We start from the raw sequence: 18,066 nt of genomic DNA, 5'->3' as shown, positions 1-18,066 counted from the left end.
CCTATTTTCAGGGGGAAAAAGTGCGTGTTATACGCCAATAAATACGGGTATGTTCCTAAGAAAGCAATGGTGGAAAATAGCATACGCTTTAATGGGGAAAACTCAAAGATGCACAACTATCGTTCTAAATTAAGTGTACTAGAAGCAGAGCTGATCATAATGTGCCTCAAGGAGCATTCTTCAGTTTTATCTGTGAGACAGCCAAATGGACCCTGGAGCTGACCTCAATAAATACCATGGGGTTCTGTTAGGTCTTTTCTGCTCCTCCTCCCAAGAGAGTATGTCTGAAGCTGGAGACTGATTTATACCAGAACAAGTAAAAGCAGTCATTTTTGCCCTGCACTTTTCAGAATGCTGAGAGGCCAAAGTACTCATGGAATTCACAATGCAATCCTATGCCTGTGCACTTTCACTTGACCTGCTAACTTAATTACATCTTCAACTAAGGACTTACAAGGATTGCAGTCCAGTCTCACTTTGCTCACAATAAGCAAAGTCTTTTTTTGCCCCATGCAAGTACTGTTTGGTATTTTACTTGCAGGATTATCATTTGTTCATTATTTTGCACTCAAGGTTTCCTACAGAATGCTGCTCACTGATCTGGGGACAGGGTTGTGTATACAATATATGCTTGCGGGGAGAGAGGGTGGAAAAGCATTATTTTTTATTTATTAAATAAATGCTATCCAAAGATATGAGAAACATCAGGAGGAAATAGAATGTGATGAGAATCTAAGCAATATGTTTTCCAAATAGTGGAGAGTGTGGAAGCTTTCTGCTCCTGTAGAGTTTTTTTGTAAAGCTAGATAGTGCAGAAAGAAAGAAAAAAAAATAAGGGGAGAAGAACTCAGCAGCTGGCACTGAAGCCACAACCATTTTTACTGAACTATTTTGAATGAAGTGTTCAATTTGAATAAAAATTGGGAGACAGAGTAATTAACGCAAATAAGTTCTGGATGCTTAAATGAAAGTTTGCTAGGGGTTGTCATTAATTTTCAAGACTAAGAATCTTTTGAACATGTCCTCTTTAAAAAGATTCAAGGTATTGCATCAGAAAAAGAAATCAGACTCTTTAAGCAATAGGTGTCACATCCCCTTTTAAGACCTTGTTGACAGAGGCATTTTTAGCAATACTAAGTTACTGACCTTTTTTGTTGTTCTTTTTAGATCATTCTAGGGGGGAAAAGCAGCATGCTGCTAGAAATTAGAAGAGTAAGAATAGCATTTCCTCCCCCCCCAGGATAGAGGCTGGGGGGGGGGGAGCCACACCTATTGGTAAAGCCTGACAGCTCTTTGGTCCCACCTACCCAAGCTGTGCATATTAACTAATGGGACCCAGGAGTCCTGCTTCCCAACCCTTTTGGCTTGAAGGATAGAACCCCAATTTCCTGTCATTTTAAAGCTGGGGGCTAAGCTTGTACTTCCCGTTCAAACCCAGTAAAGATATCCTTCCTGTAACTAATGCACACACATCCTGGAAGCTAAAAGAGGACACTGTTTAACCCAGTATTTTGACTGGAAGATCCTAGCGGCCTCTTGTATCTCAGCTGCTTTCCACAAACATTTTTGTCCTCATTTTCATGCTCCTGTTTCTCACCCTGAATGATGCAAAACGTGTCTTACAGTTTCATAGTAAAATGGAGTGGCATTTACAAAAAAAATAGTTTTTAGGTGAGGTATGGGAAGAGAGAGATGTAGAAGGGGAAAAAACTAGAATTAAAAGGACGGATTGGGGAAAAAATATGATAATTGGGAGAAGGGAAACATGTATTGACAGAAAGACACACTAACCTTCATTCCCATTTGAAGAACCATGTATTAAAATGAGACAGGTAATACCTTTTCAAACTTACAAATTATATTAAAGAGGCATAAGCTTTTGTGAGCTGCTGCTCTCTTCTTCAGATCAAATGGAGTCATAAAAACGGATGCTTTTCAATAAAATTTGTTAGCCTGAATAGGTGCCATGGATTGGTTACCATAGATTAACAAGGCTTTCTTCCCACAAAATGTATTGGGGTCCATTTAAAACATTTTAGCGTTGTTCAGGATGGATGACCCGTTCTCTGTCATCCATGTTTCTTATCACAGCACTAGCAAGCTCAGGGAATAAAACCTGTCAGCTCAGCTTCATTCAACCCCAGTAACAAAGCCACTGTTAGAATCCAAGCAGAACTATTTTGTTCCGATGGACTATATATTGCCTCAAATCCAACCCAACCTCAATTCACCTTTTTGCAAAACAGAAATAGTGACTTTCCCAGCTTGTTAGAAGGATCAGCCCACTACTGTAAGGATGTCTAAGTTAAATTTCAGATAAATAAATAATTGCTGTTACAATGGTAAAGAAAGAAACAGCATCTTACAGACTAAACTGAATGTTATTCTGTAATTTTTCTACTTCAAGTGTTATCTGTGACCTGCACAACTTCATCTAACACAGGGTCTTCAAACTTTTATGACTTGTGGACTTCAACTCCCAGAATTCCTCAGCCAGACATGCTGGCTGAGGAATTCTGGGAGTTGAAGTCCACAAGTCATAAAAGGGCCAAGTTTGAAGACCCCTGATCTAACATAAATCCAAGAAGTTCAACAAGGCCATTTCAAGCCACACCAGTAATTCTAGCTGCCCCATTTTGGAAGAAAATAGCCTCTTTCTCTACACCTGTGTTGATGCAGCATCACTCAGTCACTGTTTCTCACCCCTTTGCAACTTAAGGGAGGGTAGTAAAAGAGAAAAATCTGGGTTTTCCCTGCCAGTGAGAGAGGTGGGGACCTACAATAATGAATGGAATAACCTACCTGCCCCCTTCTGCTAAATCATAGCAACTGTACAGAAAAGGCACTCCCACACGTTGCCTGCAAAAGCCCCCCCAGCCCACACCCCATCCTTCTGCTTGCAACTTGAAGAATCCAGTTTCCTCTCCATCTCTGGCTCACCAGCTCTCTGCTGCATTGCTGACCCTGTGGCTTTTCTCTCTACTTCCCTCTATGGCACAAGGCAGGTGGCTCTTGCAGAAAAGAGAACCCACATCCATGTTAACCACCCCACCATACACCTCCCCCCTTTCTCAGCAAGCCCTATTTCCAAAGGGTGAGGTATGCATTGCGGCAAGGAATGGGGGGGAGAACCCAGAGCAATTACGACAAGGTCAATGTGGCTTTGTGTCAAAAGGGTCTGTTTCTCTTGCCTCAAGGATTTCTTGAAAGTGTTCATCATGCCTCTTGTAAAGGGAAAAATGTGGTCATTTTGCATCCACCCTGTCTGCCAGGCTTCCCTCTTGCACCTCCAAAGCCATTCGGATCTTGCCGCCTGCCCAAGGCTCCCAACATCACCATCTCATGCACCAGGTTTTCCTCCATCTCAGATCTACACATTTCTTCCTTCCCATTCCTTCTTTCACCTTTCCACTCCCTCCTCCCGCCTCACTCCTCTTCACAGCCAGGGGATGAGCATTTGCAACAGTTTAGTGCAAGCCGAATGGGCGCGGAGGAGGCACTTCGACCTCTCCCCTAGGCTGCTCCCAGCTCCTATTGTTCAGTTGCAATGCTCCCGTCGGCAGACTCGCTCTAGCTTGTGGGGTGGGGCTGACGAAATGGGACCATCTACGCTAAGCAGAAACGGTGGCGGGGGGGGGGGGGAAGGCGGCTTCGCGAAGGAAAAGAGCTGGCATTTACAAGTACGCCGCGACATGCAACGCGGGAGGGAGGGAGCACCGCGTCCCTTCTCCACTCGTGTCTCTTCTACGGGAGGATAGGGGCGGCGGCAGCCTAGAAATGCAGGTTCTAGACCGAGGCGCGTTGCAACGGGATCGGTTCTGGCAGCTTCTTCCCCCATTCCCTGCATCTCATCTCCAAGCCTCTTTCCCGTCCGACCCCCATTGCAATGAGCCGAAGGTGTCGGCCGCTAGCTGCGCTTTGACGCCTGGAGATGCGCGTCGGTGAGTGAGACTGGAAAAGGCCCCCTCTTGCCCCCACTTCCGCGGGCGGCCGCCTCTCTGTCAAGGCAACCCGAGGCGCTCCAATCCCGCAGAGAAAGCGCCTCACCTGCAGGATCCCGACGTGCGCAAGGCACAAGCGGTTGCCCGCCGGGGATGTGCGGACAGCCCAAGGCGAAGAAGGTGCACAAAATGACCCTTGGAAGCTCTGTGGAAATGCGCAGCCGGCTGGGGCAAGGTCTCCTTGGGCACCCCTCCCAAAGAGACCCTCCCCCAAAGATCTCGGCTGTCTTTCTCCCCCTCCTGAAAACACGCAGAGACGGGAGGAGAGACACACCCTAGTCCGAATTTCACGCCGCCCGATTAGGCGTCAATGGGGGGCCCGACTGCTCGCGGCGTGGGAGGGCGGTGGTGGTAAGATGTCCTTTATCTTTCCTTCCGGAATGACCTCGACCACGATGGGTGGAGAAGTGAATGGGTGATTATTTTATCCGCATAACCATTCCCCCTTCCCCACCCCTAGCGCGGAAAGAAAAGCCTACAGCTAGCCGACCCAGTCGCGTTAGAATGGAAGCGATCGTCCTGGCTCGCGTTCACACGCCATCAGTTCCACCTCGCCACCGACCACAATTCCCAAGATCCGCGCTCGCCCTTCCCAACCCACACGACGCAGCCTGTGGGTGTGAATCCCCCGTGCACATCTGCGCCTTTCATCGCGGGTAGGGGACCCCGGGGGGGATTTTATCCTGTACCTCTCATTTTATGCTGTACCTAAACGCAGGGAGGGGATGCGAATCTGCTCGTCCTCTCTGCCCCCCCCCAAGATTTCGGTTTCCCTCGCCCTTCCAGGCCAAAGAGCCCCATAGTGGGGCGAGATCCCCATCTACTCCTCACCGAAGGCATACACAGGAATGACGGAAACGCGAAATACCTACAGTGACCATGCTGGGGGAGCGCCGGGGTCCAGCCGGGCGGCGGCGGCTCCTCGGAGGACGTGGACTGCCGTACAATCGGGCTTCTTCGTCCTCCCCGGGTGGGGCGGGTCGGAACGGATTGGTCCCGCGTGCGGGAGGGGTCGCTCTGCCTTCCCGATCGATGGCGATCTGGACCCCCCCAACTGCAGTGGCGCATACAAAAGGGGGGTCCGCCCGTGCGGAGGGGAAGAAAGAGAATAAAAATGGTTGCGGGCAATGGAAAGAAACCCGGTCTTGACCAAACCAATTCCCTTCTTGGGGTAGAGGAAGGGAGGGAGGGAAGGAAGCGGAGGGGAAATCGCAGGCGTCAAAGTGGGATTTGGGAGAGCGTGCCAAATCTCTGGAAAGAAACAAACCAAAAACGAAAAAGAAAAAACGCGGGAGGGAGGAGAAGAAAAGAAACAGATTAGGGTGGGTATTTAAAGGAAAAAGATTGAAAGGAAAAGGAATAGAGTTTAAAAAAACGGAGGAGGGACAGACGCAGGCGACCGACCCGCGAAGGAGCACACAATGCTCCTTTAAACGCCCTTGACTATTTACACCCGGAGATATTGACGAGGGGGGAGGAGGGGGATGGGCGGGCGCTCTTCCTCCCAGGCCCCCCTCGAGGCCTGTCTTAGGCTCAGACAAGGCGCTAGTCCATGGGGGGCGCGGCAGCTGGGCTCGCCTCTTCGACCCCCTCGGCCTTTTTATGCTCCCCCACTCCGCCTACCGGGCCAGAAGGTTTTATGAACCCCGCACTCCCAGGGCCCCCACTCATTGGTTGGTGGATACAATCCGTCGCGTAGCCGCGCCCCTCCCCGCGTCTTTAGAACCCTCCACTTCGACGAGGACAAGCCGACGGGGAGATTAATGTTAGTTGGAGCCTAATGCTCGGGAGAAAGAGTCCCCCCCCGCCCCATCATTGCCCTTCTTTCCCTTATCTTCAGATGCCCCGAGTGTCTTCAGAGAAGAGACTTCGGGTGGGCGTTGAAACCAGTAGCGTCGCGGGGAGGAGATAAAACCGAGCAAGACGCCATTTAGGGGGAGACGGGGGGCGGGAAGGATCGTACTGGTCGCCCCAGAAAGCGGGGTGGGGTGGGGGAACGAATGCGGGGAGACGGATTCCAATACGGCCCTGGCAAGCCTGAAGGGGAAGCTGGAGCGCCACATTCAGAGGCAGCAAGTGCGGCCATGAATTACCCTTCGGCGTCCATTGCAAGAGCGGCAAGGATGCTAGGCACGGCAAGCGGGGCTGCAAAATGCCCGGGACCGGGCCTGCCTGGAAAGCGGACGGAGGGCGAGTTCAAGGCGCGTTTTCAAAGACGCCCCTGTTGTTCCCCTGGCGGCCTGGGCTCCTCGGGGAGACACAAAGGCCGCCCTCGCGGAGAGGCTCGCTCAGTTGCCCCAAGAGGGACCTCACGTGACGGGGGCGCCCAACGGCGATTTCCTCGTTCTCTTTTTCTTCTTTCATTTAAGAGAACTGAGAAGCAAGCGATTCAGTTGTGAGCAAATGCTACATCCACTCCAGGGATGAACACGAACCTCAGGGTACCCTTCTGAGGTATCTCAGTTTTTAAGACACGTTCCCATATTGAGTAGCACAGCAAAACTAGTCATCTATCACATTGCATTTTGTTTCAGCTAGGCTCTAAGTATTTATAGTATTCTTGGAGATTTGGGGATTGAACCAAAGGAGTTTTTTTTCATGCAAGGTCCCATTCTGGAAAAATGCATACAGAAAAGAGCCGTGTGGCCTCTGCTTAGCTGGAGAGTTTGCTATGGTGTTTGATAATGTGAAATATCCCTGTTAACTCACACAAATCACATAGAGTTTAAGAGAGGGTATAAAAACCTACTACCCATGTGCTCAGCCCTTCTTCCCTCTGCTCTTTCCTGCAAGAACCATCTTTCTGCCTCTTCAATAAACTGTAACCTTCTTCCCAAAGCAGTCGCCATGTTGCTTATTTATCCCCGGCTTGGATGAACCAGGATGAAGACTTTAATCCAACAATTTGGCACCCCAGGTGGGACTCCAAGCTAACCTCTCCAATGGACTGAGACTGGTAAGCCCCATCTTGCCGGCAGCAGACCCCCTTGTGTCTGTAGATGGGTTTCCCAGGCCTTGCCCATGTGGAGCCAGGGTAGTAAAGGGAGTTTTGAGAGTTTGAGCTCAAGGGCTGCTTTGGAAAGAAGGTGAAGGTGAGTACCTCTAAATTTTAAGTTTAAAGCCCAGGGGAACAAAGAAAATGTGTGCATGTCTGTGTGTGAGAGTGAAAAGACCCTTTTTTCCCAATCACAGTTGGATTTTGCTCCTGGTCTTTCCTAGCTGCAGAAAGGATCTGTTTAATTGGCAGAACCTGGAAAGCATGGGGGTTTGGTCAGAGCGCAGAACCTTTTGTTAGGGAAAAGGGAGAGGCTGTGTGAAAATGAAGTGGAATGAGTGGATGAAAGAATTGGATTTGGGCAACTAGCTGGTAAGACCCTGTAAGCAAAGCAAAGCAAAGTTAGGAAATTAAGCCCCGGGCTAGGACCGTCCTTACCTCTGGAAAGCAAGCAGAGGTCGTCCCAGACATTTGAAGTCTGCAAACAGTGGTGGTGAAAAGTGAAGGTAAAGCTGGTAAGAGTGTCCCGTACCTTCTGCAGGGGAGAAGAAGTGTCCTCGACAGACTCATTTTTTTGGTCTGAAACCGTGGTGATAGATCCCTAAAGGAGCGCCACGTACTCTGTGAGGGATCCAGAGTCCTCCGTGGGTCCCTTTTTGACCCAAAACCGTGATGGAAGGTGGAAGTCTCACAAGGAGGCTTCAGTGCACCAGACCTGATAGAACCAAAGTGAACCCCTGCATCAGGAATAAGGGAATCATGGGAGGTTCTGCTTCAAGGGTCGAGATAGGTTCCCCAGTGTAAAGCTTGCTTGAGGTCTGGGACGGGAATCAGCTACCCGTTCAGGCAAGTATGAAAAAAGAGATAGGTAAAGAAACTATATGTTAAAAAAAATAGACTTTGCTTAGGGCTTTGCTGGGAAACCAATTTGGCTAAATAAAGGTACTTTAAGGGAAAATAAAAAGTAGTGATTCTCTTTCTTTCTCTCTCTCTTCTCTCTATGCAACCACGTGGTATGTTTAAAATCTGTGCCTTCCCTAATTTGAGCTATCTGAAGCTTATGGTGGGAATGACTAGGATGTGTAAAACTAAGACTTCTGTTTCCTTTTCTGTTCTCTTGTCTTTGTGTATATATGTTTGTCAAAGTCTGTGTGTGAGAGGTAAATGTGACTGTTAACTGTTTCAAATCCAAAGAAAAAAGAATTTTAAATTCTGCTAGAAATTCTGCTTAAAATAAGCCACAAAAAGAAAATACCTCACTGTTTGTCTGGCCAACAAACAGAGTGAAGAAAAAAATTGTGTTTTTTTGTTTGTTTGTTTTCCTCTTTCTCTCTGTGTACTCTTAAGAACAGCCTAAAGTTAGCAGGAGGAATGTTTTAAGTTCATCTGCTAGAAAGGTGCCCGCTGATTATCTTTTCCAGAATCTTCCCAGGTATTGAGGTCAGGCTGATGGGTCAGTAGTTTTCTGGATCTATTCTTTTTTATGTTTTTTTTTAAGATGGGAACTACATCATCTCTTTTCCAGTCCTCTGGTAGTTCCCCAGTGCTCCAGGATCTTTGAAAAATATAGTTCAGTGATTCTGAGATCACATCTGCCAGTTTCTTGAGAACCTTGGGGAGTAATCCATCTGGTCCTGGTGATTTGAACTGGATAGATGCTCACTTACCATTTTCTTGCCTATCTTAACTTGTGTTTCTAATCTATTTTTTTATGGTACTGTTTTTGATAAGTTGGACTGTTTGCTTTTTTATTATTTTTGACTTTGGTCACAAGCCTTAGTTCATTTTGAGCCTTAGCTTTCTTCACCTCATCTTTGCAGGCTCAGACTATTTGCTAACATTCTGCTTTAGTTATGTGCCCCTCTTTCCACTTTTTATACTTGTCCCTCTTATCTTTCAATTTATCAGAGAGTTCTTTATGCAGCCATGCTGATTTCTTGTGAGAGCTATTATTTTTCTTCTTTGTTGGTATTGTGCTAGACTGGGTTATTTTTTTAAATTTCCCAAGCTTCTTGAGTTGTTTTCCCCTTGAGGATTCTCATCCATGGAATCCCTCCCAAGCCCTCTCTAAATTTATTGAAATTAGCTCTCTTGAAGTCCAAGACTCTAGTTTGACTGTGTTCTTTTGCTTGTGCTTCCATAATGTTGAATTCCAATATTGCATGATCACTCCCCCCCAAGGTTCCTGTGGCTTCAACACCTTCTATCACTTTGTCTTTGTTAGTGAGAATTAGATCCAATATGGCTAATCCCCTAGTTCCCTTCTCTACTTTTGGGAAACAAAGTTGTCTGCAAGGTTTGTCAGGAATCTGTTTGATCTTTCACTTGGTGCAGAGTTTTTCTCCCAGTTGATGTCAGGGTAATTAAAATCCCCCATTACTATTGTCATGTGCTTCCTACATACCTTAGTTGAGTTCTTATACCCTTTCATGGTTTCCAAAATTGTCATTCCTGATTGGTGAGTTTAAATTTGTCTTTTTCTGATTTGTTGGTCAGTGTCTGTTGTTGGGTTAATTTCCTTCTTAATTCTGTCTAAAAGGTGTTAATTTTTGTTCCAGGAGGGACCTGGTGTTAATCATTTTATTGTTGTGTACCTTTTGGTGTTTCTGTTCTAATCCTGTCAATCCTAATTGCTGTTAGCCAGTTCTGTATTCCTTATAGCCAGTGTGTGTTAAGTGTTTGTTTATTTAGCCTCAGGCTGCCACTAAGTCAGACTAGTTTGTATTGGGTTCTTCCTGAATTTGCCAAGGTATTTTCTCTTTGGGGTGAGGAGGGGGGTGTCCTGCCTGCTGGGTTCCTGCCCCAAGCTCTGGAAATCACTCTGCAATGTGTTGTAAATGGGTTTTATGTTCTAAATGGGTTTTATCTGTCTATGCTTTTCCTGAAACATGACCAGCATTTTTAAGTTGCAAGTCCTTGTCTTTAACATGTTGCAAATGTTCAAGTTCAGAAGTGAAACTTTTCATGTATGTTCTCTTACCAGAATCCAGTCTTTCTTTTGTCATCTGGGATGATTTCATTTGTCTGCCTATCTGTTTCTTTGACCACTGCAATATTGATGCCTTTTCAAACTGCCTGCAAGCTACCCCCACCCCCCACCCTCATGTACTTCTCTTTTTTCTTGTCCTTTGTTCTCCATACCTTTTGTCTGTCTCTCCTGGGAGAATCCACCCAGAAAAGGGGGGAGCCCTTGTTCTTGTATCTTTCAGCCCTGCACAGATGACCACACACAACCTTTGGAAGCAGAGCACACAGACCCAGAAGCTGCCTCCATCCATTTGAGCCATGGAATTGGGTTTTGCATCCAGCCATCCACTAAAAAGCCACCATGCAACCTGAGTGGAACATCTTCCCAAGTCCTACCATTCCCCCAGATGCCTGTGAGAGCTGTAGAAGGAAGGAGTCCTGGAGCCACTGGTCCCCATGTGAAGCCTCAGAAAAGAAAACTAGAAAGACTATGGGGGGAAGGTGGAAAGTCATTGTAAAGTTCTCTTTCTTGCTCCATTTGTATTGTAACAAGCCAGTTGAATGTATTCATGGAGAGAATAGTTGGCGCAGCAAGTACTGAACACTTTGGACTTCTATCTGGTGGGAGGAAAAATTTATCCAGAATGTTTGCATTGCCTGTTTTGTAGAAGTAGTTGCACATACACACACAAACACCATTCATAATCACACTTGAGTCTCTTTCACCTACCTTTAGTAAAGTTCCCCAGGCTGATTTTTGCTCTATTGCACCAAAGCTTTGTAGGAACAACTTCCAACAAATTCCAAGGGGGAGGGAACCAGGCCCCTTCAGGTGATTTGCAATTCATATGCCCTGACTAAGGAAGCAACAGGAAACAGATCTCCAAACCTCAGCCCTGAATATCTTGCACTGGTGGACTTGGATTGGGATTCCTAGAGCTCATTATGTGCAATTTAAAGAAAAAATTGATAGCTGGCTTGCATACTAGCTAATCTCAATTGGACATTACAAACCTGGATGCACTGAACTAAGAGCTAAGGCAGGAAACGACCCTTGAAAATGGGCAGCCAGTGGTTATGTACTAAGAAAAACCATGGCTGTGAAGAATTTTGAGAGGAATGTGCAAACCTGACTGGAAGCTAAAAGTGACATCCAACATTTGAAAATGATTGGCACAGAATATTGGACACTATAAATTTCTTTTCCACCTAACAAAATTTTTGCCCTGACTTTTAGAACTTTATGGGTTGCAAGCTCCCCTTTTGGGAGCCACTGAAGGGATCTTTTTCTGCTGCCTCCATTAACGTCTTATTTTTTGGCTTAACAGTTTAAAAGCTTGTCTACCAAGTCTCCCTGACCAGATCAATTTTAATGTTGTGCCAATAAGTGTGACATTCTCACACTTAAGGCACAAAGGGGGGAATTGAGGGAAGTTAGCCCAGAGAAGGAAATATTAAAAAGACAGAAAAATATATTTTTCCTCAAAAGGATTTTTAAAACCAGAAACCAATCCTGGCCTCAAATCTCTTTGCCCCAAGCAGGAGCCAGCCGTATACAAATGCAGATGTAAAACCATCAGAAAGTTTGTCAAGACAAAGAAAATCTGCATATCCCATCCAAACTCTAGGAGTCATTAGCCCCATCACCAGGGAAGCAGGATATGATAATAGGATTGTTCTGGATCATAGATCCATTTAACCTTGTATAACTCTATGTTTACCATAACTCTATGTATCTTGTATAACTCTATGTATCCCTATGTAACGGCAAGGGGAGGGAGCAAGGGTCAGGGGGCGGAGCTTCAAAGGCATCCCTGGACACTGGCCTGGCGTTAGTCCCTTTGTTCCTTGGCAACACATGCAGCCACACAGCTGCAGACTCCACGATCACCCCACCATGTGACGCTTGGGAGAAGAGGGGAAAATCTAATGTCAATTTACCTGTGGGACAACCAGATTGCTAAATCTTATTTTGGATGCATCTCTACAAACTGTAAGTCTTTGTCTAGGATTCCCAGAATAAAAGCAATATTTTCTGTTTGTTCTTCTGAGTTATCTATCTGTTAAAGACTGGAATAAAGCTAGTTTCCTGTCCAGAAACAGAATAGTAAATTGACATATTAATTCTCCTCTGATCTCATGCAATAGCAATTTGATGAGATTAATTTTCCTCTGATCTACATTTTAAAGAAGCAAGAAAAGTCTCTCTTGCATGTGAAAGTAACTAGAAGTGACTGAAGGTGTGATCTAGAGGCATTGTATTGCTGATTTGCTGTCATCTCTGCAAGCCAAGTTTTAAAACAACAAAACCAGCCTGTGAAGGCTGCGTTTCTAAAATCAAAGAGTGTGGGCTGTTTCCCCCCCCTTTCGCCTGCAGAGCTATTTACGTTTACAAAGAACTGTTTAAGACTACCAAGCGACTCTTCATTGCTTGAAATAATGAAGCCTGTCTCCCACTCTGTCTAATGCAAATCAATGATTTGAAACTTGAGTGTTTAAAGTCTTTATGTCTAAAGAGTAACGAAGAAACAACACGTCTTCTTCTTCTTCATGAGTTTGCTAGCTTAAGGAGCCTTTTTCCAGAGCAATAAAATTCTTCCCGTCCCTTTGTTCACTTACCTTAGCAACTGGTCGTCAAGGAAGAGAGCAATTAAACCATTAAGCCACTCTCTCTCTCCGTCATAAAGCCTCAATACTGGCGAATAGATGCCACACTCCCTCACCCCTTAGGAATGCCTGGAATTTCAACCGGTTGAAATAGAATAAGGCGGAGGCACAACCAGCCCCACTAGCAGGGCAGCAGCGCCCCCTGGTGGCCAATCTGCACGTGACACCTCGGAAAATTTTTTTTTTCTCCTTTTCACATCACAACAACTTGATAATTTAATTCAATCAAGCCTATACCACCACTAGAGCTTTCACCCAGTTTTGAGTGACAAAGAAGAAGGACGCATAGCCATCAATCCTTGCCTATTATCACAAGCTGAATACCCAGTGTGTTCCAGCCTGCAACTTAACGACCAGGTGGGAGTTCATGCCTCTCAGTGGCCTTAGCAGGTACGTGGTAATAGGAAGAATTTGGCTGACCTCTCTTCAGACGTCCCCTAGTGGTTAAAGGAGGAGCTGCACGCGAGCCTTTAATCACGCCCAGAGAAAGCCCTCTAGTGGACAAAGGGTGTACCTCGAAAGAAGATCACCCCGGTAGCTGATACGCAGATAGCGACCCCCTAGTGGTCAAAAAGTGAAGTTCATCCAATTTCCTTCAAATTAGCTAGGAACCACAGGACAACGCTCCCAGTGGCTCCTCCACCTACAGACAGCACCCCTGAAGCTGATCTGCAGAAAGCGACCCCTAGTGGTCAAAAAGTGACGTTCATCCAATTTGCTTCTAAATAGCTAGGAACCACAGGAGAACGCACCCAGGCACCTCCACCCACAGACAGCACCTCTGAAGCTGATCGGCAAGTAGCGACCCCTAGTGGTCAAAGAGAGAAGTTCTTCAAATTTGCTTCAACATAGCTGAGAAGATCACTGAACCCATCCTAACCATGGCAGAGCGGCTCATTGATCTAGATGAAGGGGTTCAACCAACCAGCCTAGTTGAGACACCCCAACCAGACGGCCAAGGAGAAGCACCGCAAACAGCCTCCCTTGACCTGTACACAGAAGCTGAAGCTCAAGCCTCAGTAAGACCAAAGACGTCTCAGAGTCACTATGATCTGAGACAACAAAGAACGCCAACTGAAGCCATGCATGCAAACCTGTTGGAGAAATGGCACACTGTGCACAAGCGCCATGAAAGATGCTGGGAGAAATGGCACAAACTCTACCTAGAGCAAAAGGAGGATCTCTCCCCCGAACGTGCTCACGCACTGGAAGGTGATAAGGAAGACCCCTTCACACAATGGATGGACTCCGAACGGCAACTCAAGGACATCCAGCAGCAATTAAGAGACTCAGAAGTCGACCGCGACATGCAAAGTCTTCGGTTACTGAACGAGGAACGCAAGAAGCTTCTAGAGAGCCCACAACGCCCTCCAGAATGCGAGCCTCGCCCGAGAGACAGACCGGTTGACAGGGCAGAGTCTGAATTTTCCCGCCGTTCACACGCACCGTCCCAACGGTCGCACGTGGCTCCATCCCATGCTTCTGGAAGGGCATCATCCTTTCACCACATCTCCAAGGCACATTCCAGCGTGTCACAACAGTCTCATGTCACAGGCGCCTCCCGCCATTCAAAGGCTTCTTCCCGCCAGAGCCAAGCATCTCGAGCCTCAAGGGCAGAGAGCATTGCCGCTCGCATATCAAGGCCTAGAAAAACACTCAGAAATAGCCTCAAAGTTCATGCCACAGGAACAGGAACCTATTCCAAACAAAAGGCTAGAGGGGGTATAAAAACCTATTACCCATGTGCTCAGCCCTTCTTCCCTCTGCTCTTTCCTGCAAGAACCATCTTTCTGCCTCTTCAATAAACTGTAACCTTCTTCCCAAAGCAGTCGCCATGTTGCTTATTTATCCCCGGCTTGGATGAACCAGGATGAAGACTTTAATCCAACAATAGTACACATAGACACCTGGTGTCTCTGAAACCTGCTGGTAGACTTCATTTTGTGTGTTCCAAATACATTGCTTCTTGCAATTGAAGTCAGTGAGCCAGGCATAAGAATAATTGGAGAATTAAAGTTAAACTTGTTGAGGCCTAGTTAACAAAAATAACACATTTCAAGTTGGCCACAGTTTTTACTTAGTGTAATCCTTTGAATATTTACTTAAAGTCATATTGTGTTCAATCAAATTTGCTTCTAGATAAGTCTAGGATTGTAGAGTAGCTTCAGATTTGTCCTTCCTTCCATCTCTTATCCTTTTCTTCTTTATAAAAGAGCTATTCTGATTATGACCTGGAGCCCTCATACAGTGCTCTATACCAACACAACACAAAGAACTTGAGAATTTGAGCCAGATCTTTATAGTAAAATCTCCATTTCTTTATGGAACAAGCTCTAGCAGATTTCTTGTAGATTCTAAAATAGAGTTGTTCGATTTAATTTTGGCAACATATTCATGCTCTTTTCATGGCAATAGTATTGGTTTACTATAAGCAGACTTCTTCCAGGATATTTTTTTTTCAACTTTGTAGTCTAGCACAGGGCTTTTCAACCAGTGGTACAGGTACCACCTGTGGTACATTGGCACCTGGCAGGTGGTACATAACCATCCTAGAAAAGTGGTAGTGGGGGAGGGGAATGAGCTGAACTGGTGGCAGCACCACACAAGCCTGAGTGAGAGATGGCTGGAGCTGCAGGGATGTCAGGGCTCAGCGGAAGTGCCAGGATCAGTGCCGCTTTCCAGCTGATCGGTGCTTCTTCGGGACTGTCAGGGCTCAGTGGAAGCGCCAGGATCAGTGCCAGGATCCAGCTGGAGCTCAGCGCTGATCCTGGTGCTTCTGCTGAGCCCAGAAGAAGTGCCGATCAGCTGGAATGTTGCAGTATCTCCAGGGTCTTTTGATTTACATTCAGATGCTTGGCAACTGATTCATATTTATGACGGTCACAGTGTCCCAGGGTCATGTGAAGTGACCAAAACCTGCTGCAACCACCCAGCAGACGGGGGGGAATAAAAACCAAACACCCACCCCACCCCCGCTGCCAATCCTCAACAGAAATGCTCACAACAATGAAAACCTTGGACAGGAGGAAGAGCGCAGCCGGGTGGGCAGGCAGGTGTCTTGCTCGGCTGTGGCTTGGGGGGCACTTTTTTCAGTGCCATTGTAACTTTGAACAGTCACTAAGCAAACTGTTGTAAGTCGAGGACTACCTGTACTTTATCACTTTTTTCCTTTTTTTTTTTGGTCACCAAGTTTTTGACACCTTGCTAGGCGACTGGTGGTACTCGGATGTTGCCATATCCTAAAAGTGGTACAATGGGTGAAAAGGTTGAAAAGCCCTGGTCTAGCAAACAACTCTGGATCTTCCTAGTGGTGTCCTCTTCAAGGACAAATCAGGTTTAAATTTTTTTTTTCAAAATTAATCTAGGATATTATCTGAAGTCATGCCCTTATTGGCTTCAGTTTTTGTTGTTGTTTTTTGTCCTAGTGGAAGCTCTTCTTGAATTATTTATCTTCTGAAATCTATTTCCTTATAGATCTTTGAATATTATTAATCTCTCTTCCATAATTTAGCCTGGTTCCAAGTGTATTCAAAATATGCTTCCATGATCACCAGATCAAATTGAACTGTTTGGGCTGAAAAATAGAAACCCACCACCTATATCCATAGAGGTTGGTGGGAATGGAGTGAATAATAGCCATTTTGGTTTTGATCTTATATTGTCACTTAAACTTTCCCTTTTTTCCTGACCTGGAACTGACGTTTTGCCTACTTTTTTTTCTCCAGAATAAAAATTGCTCCACAGAAGAACAGACCTACTTTGATTCAAAAGATGGCACTTTTGACTTGTCACATATTCCCCCAAATTTTAGGAATGGGACTAACCTGAGCATTATTTTACAGGAAAAAAATAGTCCATTGCTAAATCTGAAGCACCAATCAAATGACCCACCCTCCATCCCCCAGTCTGCTACTTCTAAGATATATCTGGAATTTTTCCACAGAAGTACTCCATGCAACAAGATTTTGCTGCTGCTCCTGATAGTAGTGAATACATTTTTTCAGCTGAGTGCCTCACTTAGTAACTGGCTATCATTTATATAGCAGTTCTTAAGCACTTTTTGCAGTCATTATCTCCATTTTTCCATATTCTATAAGGCAATGAATATTTCTATTTCCCCTTTACAGACAAAATAACTGGAGCTGAAAAGAAAGATCTGCAGAGGCCCAGCACATGATTCAGCAGCTGAATTATGATTTAAAATGAGGTCTTCCATCAAGAGTTATCCATATAAGTTCTATAACACACTAATTCATATTGTTTTCCTTAAGCTTATTTAGTTTAATCTCACCAAGAGATTGTTGAATTGGGATTGAAGGCTGAATACAGCAGTAGCAGCAAAGGGCATTTGTTTTCTTGGCAGTCCTTATAATAATGGAAGAAGCCCATGAACAAACAATTTCCTTTATCATATCTTCTTCCAAGCTCAGAATAATCCTTTCCTATTAGAGGGTACAAACGCTTTGCATTTTCTCACACAAGCACACCTAATGCCAAACCTGAGATCAGAACCTGGGAGTCCTATTCCACCAGCAACAATCCCTCAGTTTTCTGGAGACACCTGTTTTCAGGTGTTCTCTATCCCTTCCCTGCTTCTAGAAAGTCTCATTAGAGGTGTATTTCCCCGCTTTTTTACTCCCTCCCACCTTGCTATGCAACACTGAGCAGCCTGTTTATGAGGGATACTCCCCATGGCTTTCAGAAAACTAACATCCATTTCTCTCTTTGGCTTCCCTGTGGATCGTTTCTCCACTGAAATCAAGAGAGCTCATCCCCCCCTCCTGATCCTTCAATGCCTACTTGCCCCATCAACCTCTATGCAAAACAGCCAGTGAAAAGGACACACACACAACACACCGCCTGCCTGCCAGAGGTTTCCATCCATCTGGTACCCCACAACTGAGTTTCTCCCCACCAGGAGGACCAACGTTCATCATTCTGAAATAGACACTACTTCTGTTGGCCTCTGAGGACTGGTCTCTTCCACTTCAATGTTTCCAGGTCACTGGCCCTGGTTTCAGTGGGTGGGAACATTTGTGAGAAAAAACTGGTTTAAGGAATACTAGGCATGGCCCCTACCTCATTTGTACTCAGGAAATATCGGTCTGGATCTTGTGGACATCTGCTCATTTTCAGTAATGTTTCCATTTCTAATGGAGAGAGAGAGAAGAGAGGAACGGAGAGGATCACGCTTAGTCCCAGGGGAGAGAAGAAGAGAGACACGCACGCATGCATAACTAGGTAACGGTTTGGTATCCACGTCCGGTGAATTATAGCTGCGCTGGGCCTATTCCGCGGGGAAGATCTGCAAGCCACACAGATTACACTGCAGCAGAGAGGAACCAAAACTGATTGCATCCCTCCAATCAGTCCTTCTCAGGGAGTTACTCCCATATCTGCTCAAAGTGGGAATTTAAGCCAGGACCTGATCCTCTA

The 18,066-nt window shown here is 45.8% G+C and overlaps 1 protein-coding gene across 1 annotated transcript in view; it reads right to left on the bottom strand.

Moving 5' to 3' along the window:
- Window positions 1-17,865, bottom strand: part of ELAVL3 (ELAV like RNA binding protein 3) — a 104,125-nt gene extending 86,260 nt beyond the window's left edge. The window contains exon 1 of the mRNA XM_015813306.2: window positions 17,710-17,865. Within this exon, the coding sequence (XP_015668792.2) occupies window positions 17,710-17,865 (156 nt within the window). The remainder of the gene's footprint in view (window positions 1-17,709) is intronic.
- Window positions 17,866-18,066: the final 201 nt, after the last annotated feature.

Source organism: Protobothrops mucrosquamatus, unplaced genomic scaffold, assembly GCF_001527695.2.
Source record: "Protobothrops mucrosquamatus isolate PMUCROS unplaced genomic scaffold, P.Mucros_1.0 scaffold150, whole genome shotgun sequence".
Taxonomy (NCBI): domain Eukaryota; kingdom Metazoa; phylum Chordata; class Lepidosauria; order Squamata; family Viperidae; genus Protobothrops; species Protobothrops mucrosquamatus.
Note: the sequence above shows the minus strand (reverse complement) of the source record. Positions and strands in the feature narration are given on the sequence as shown.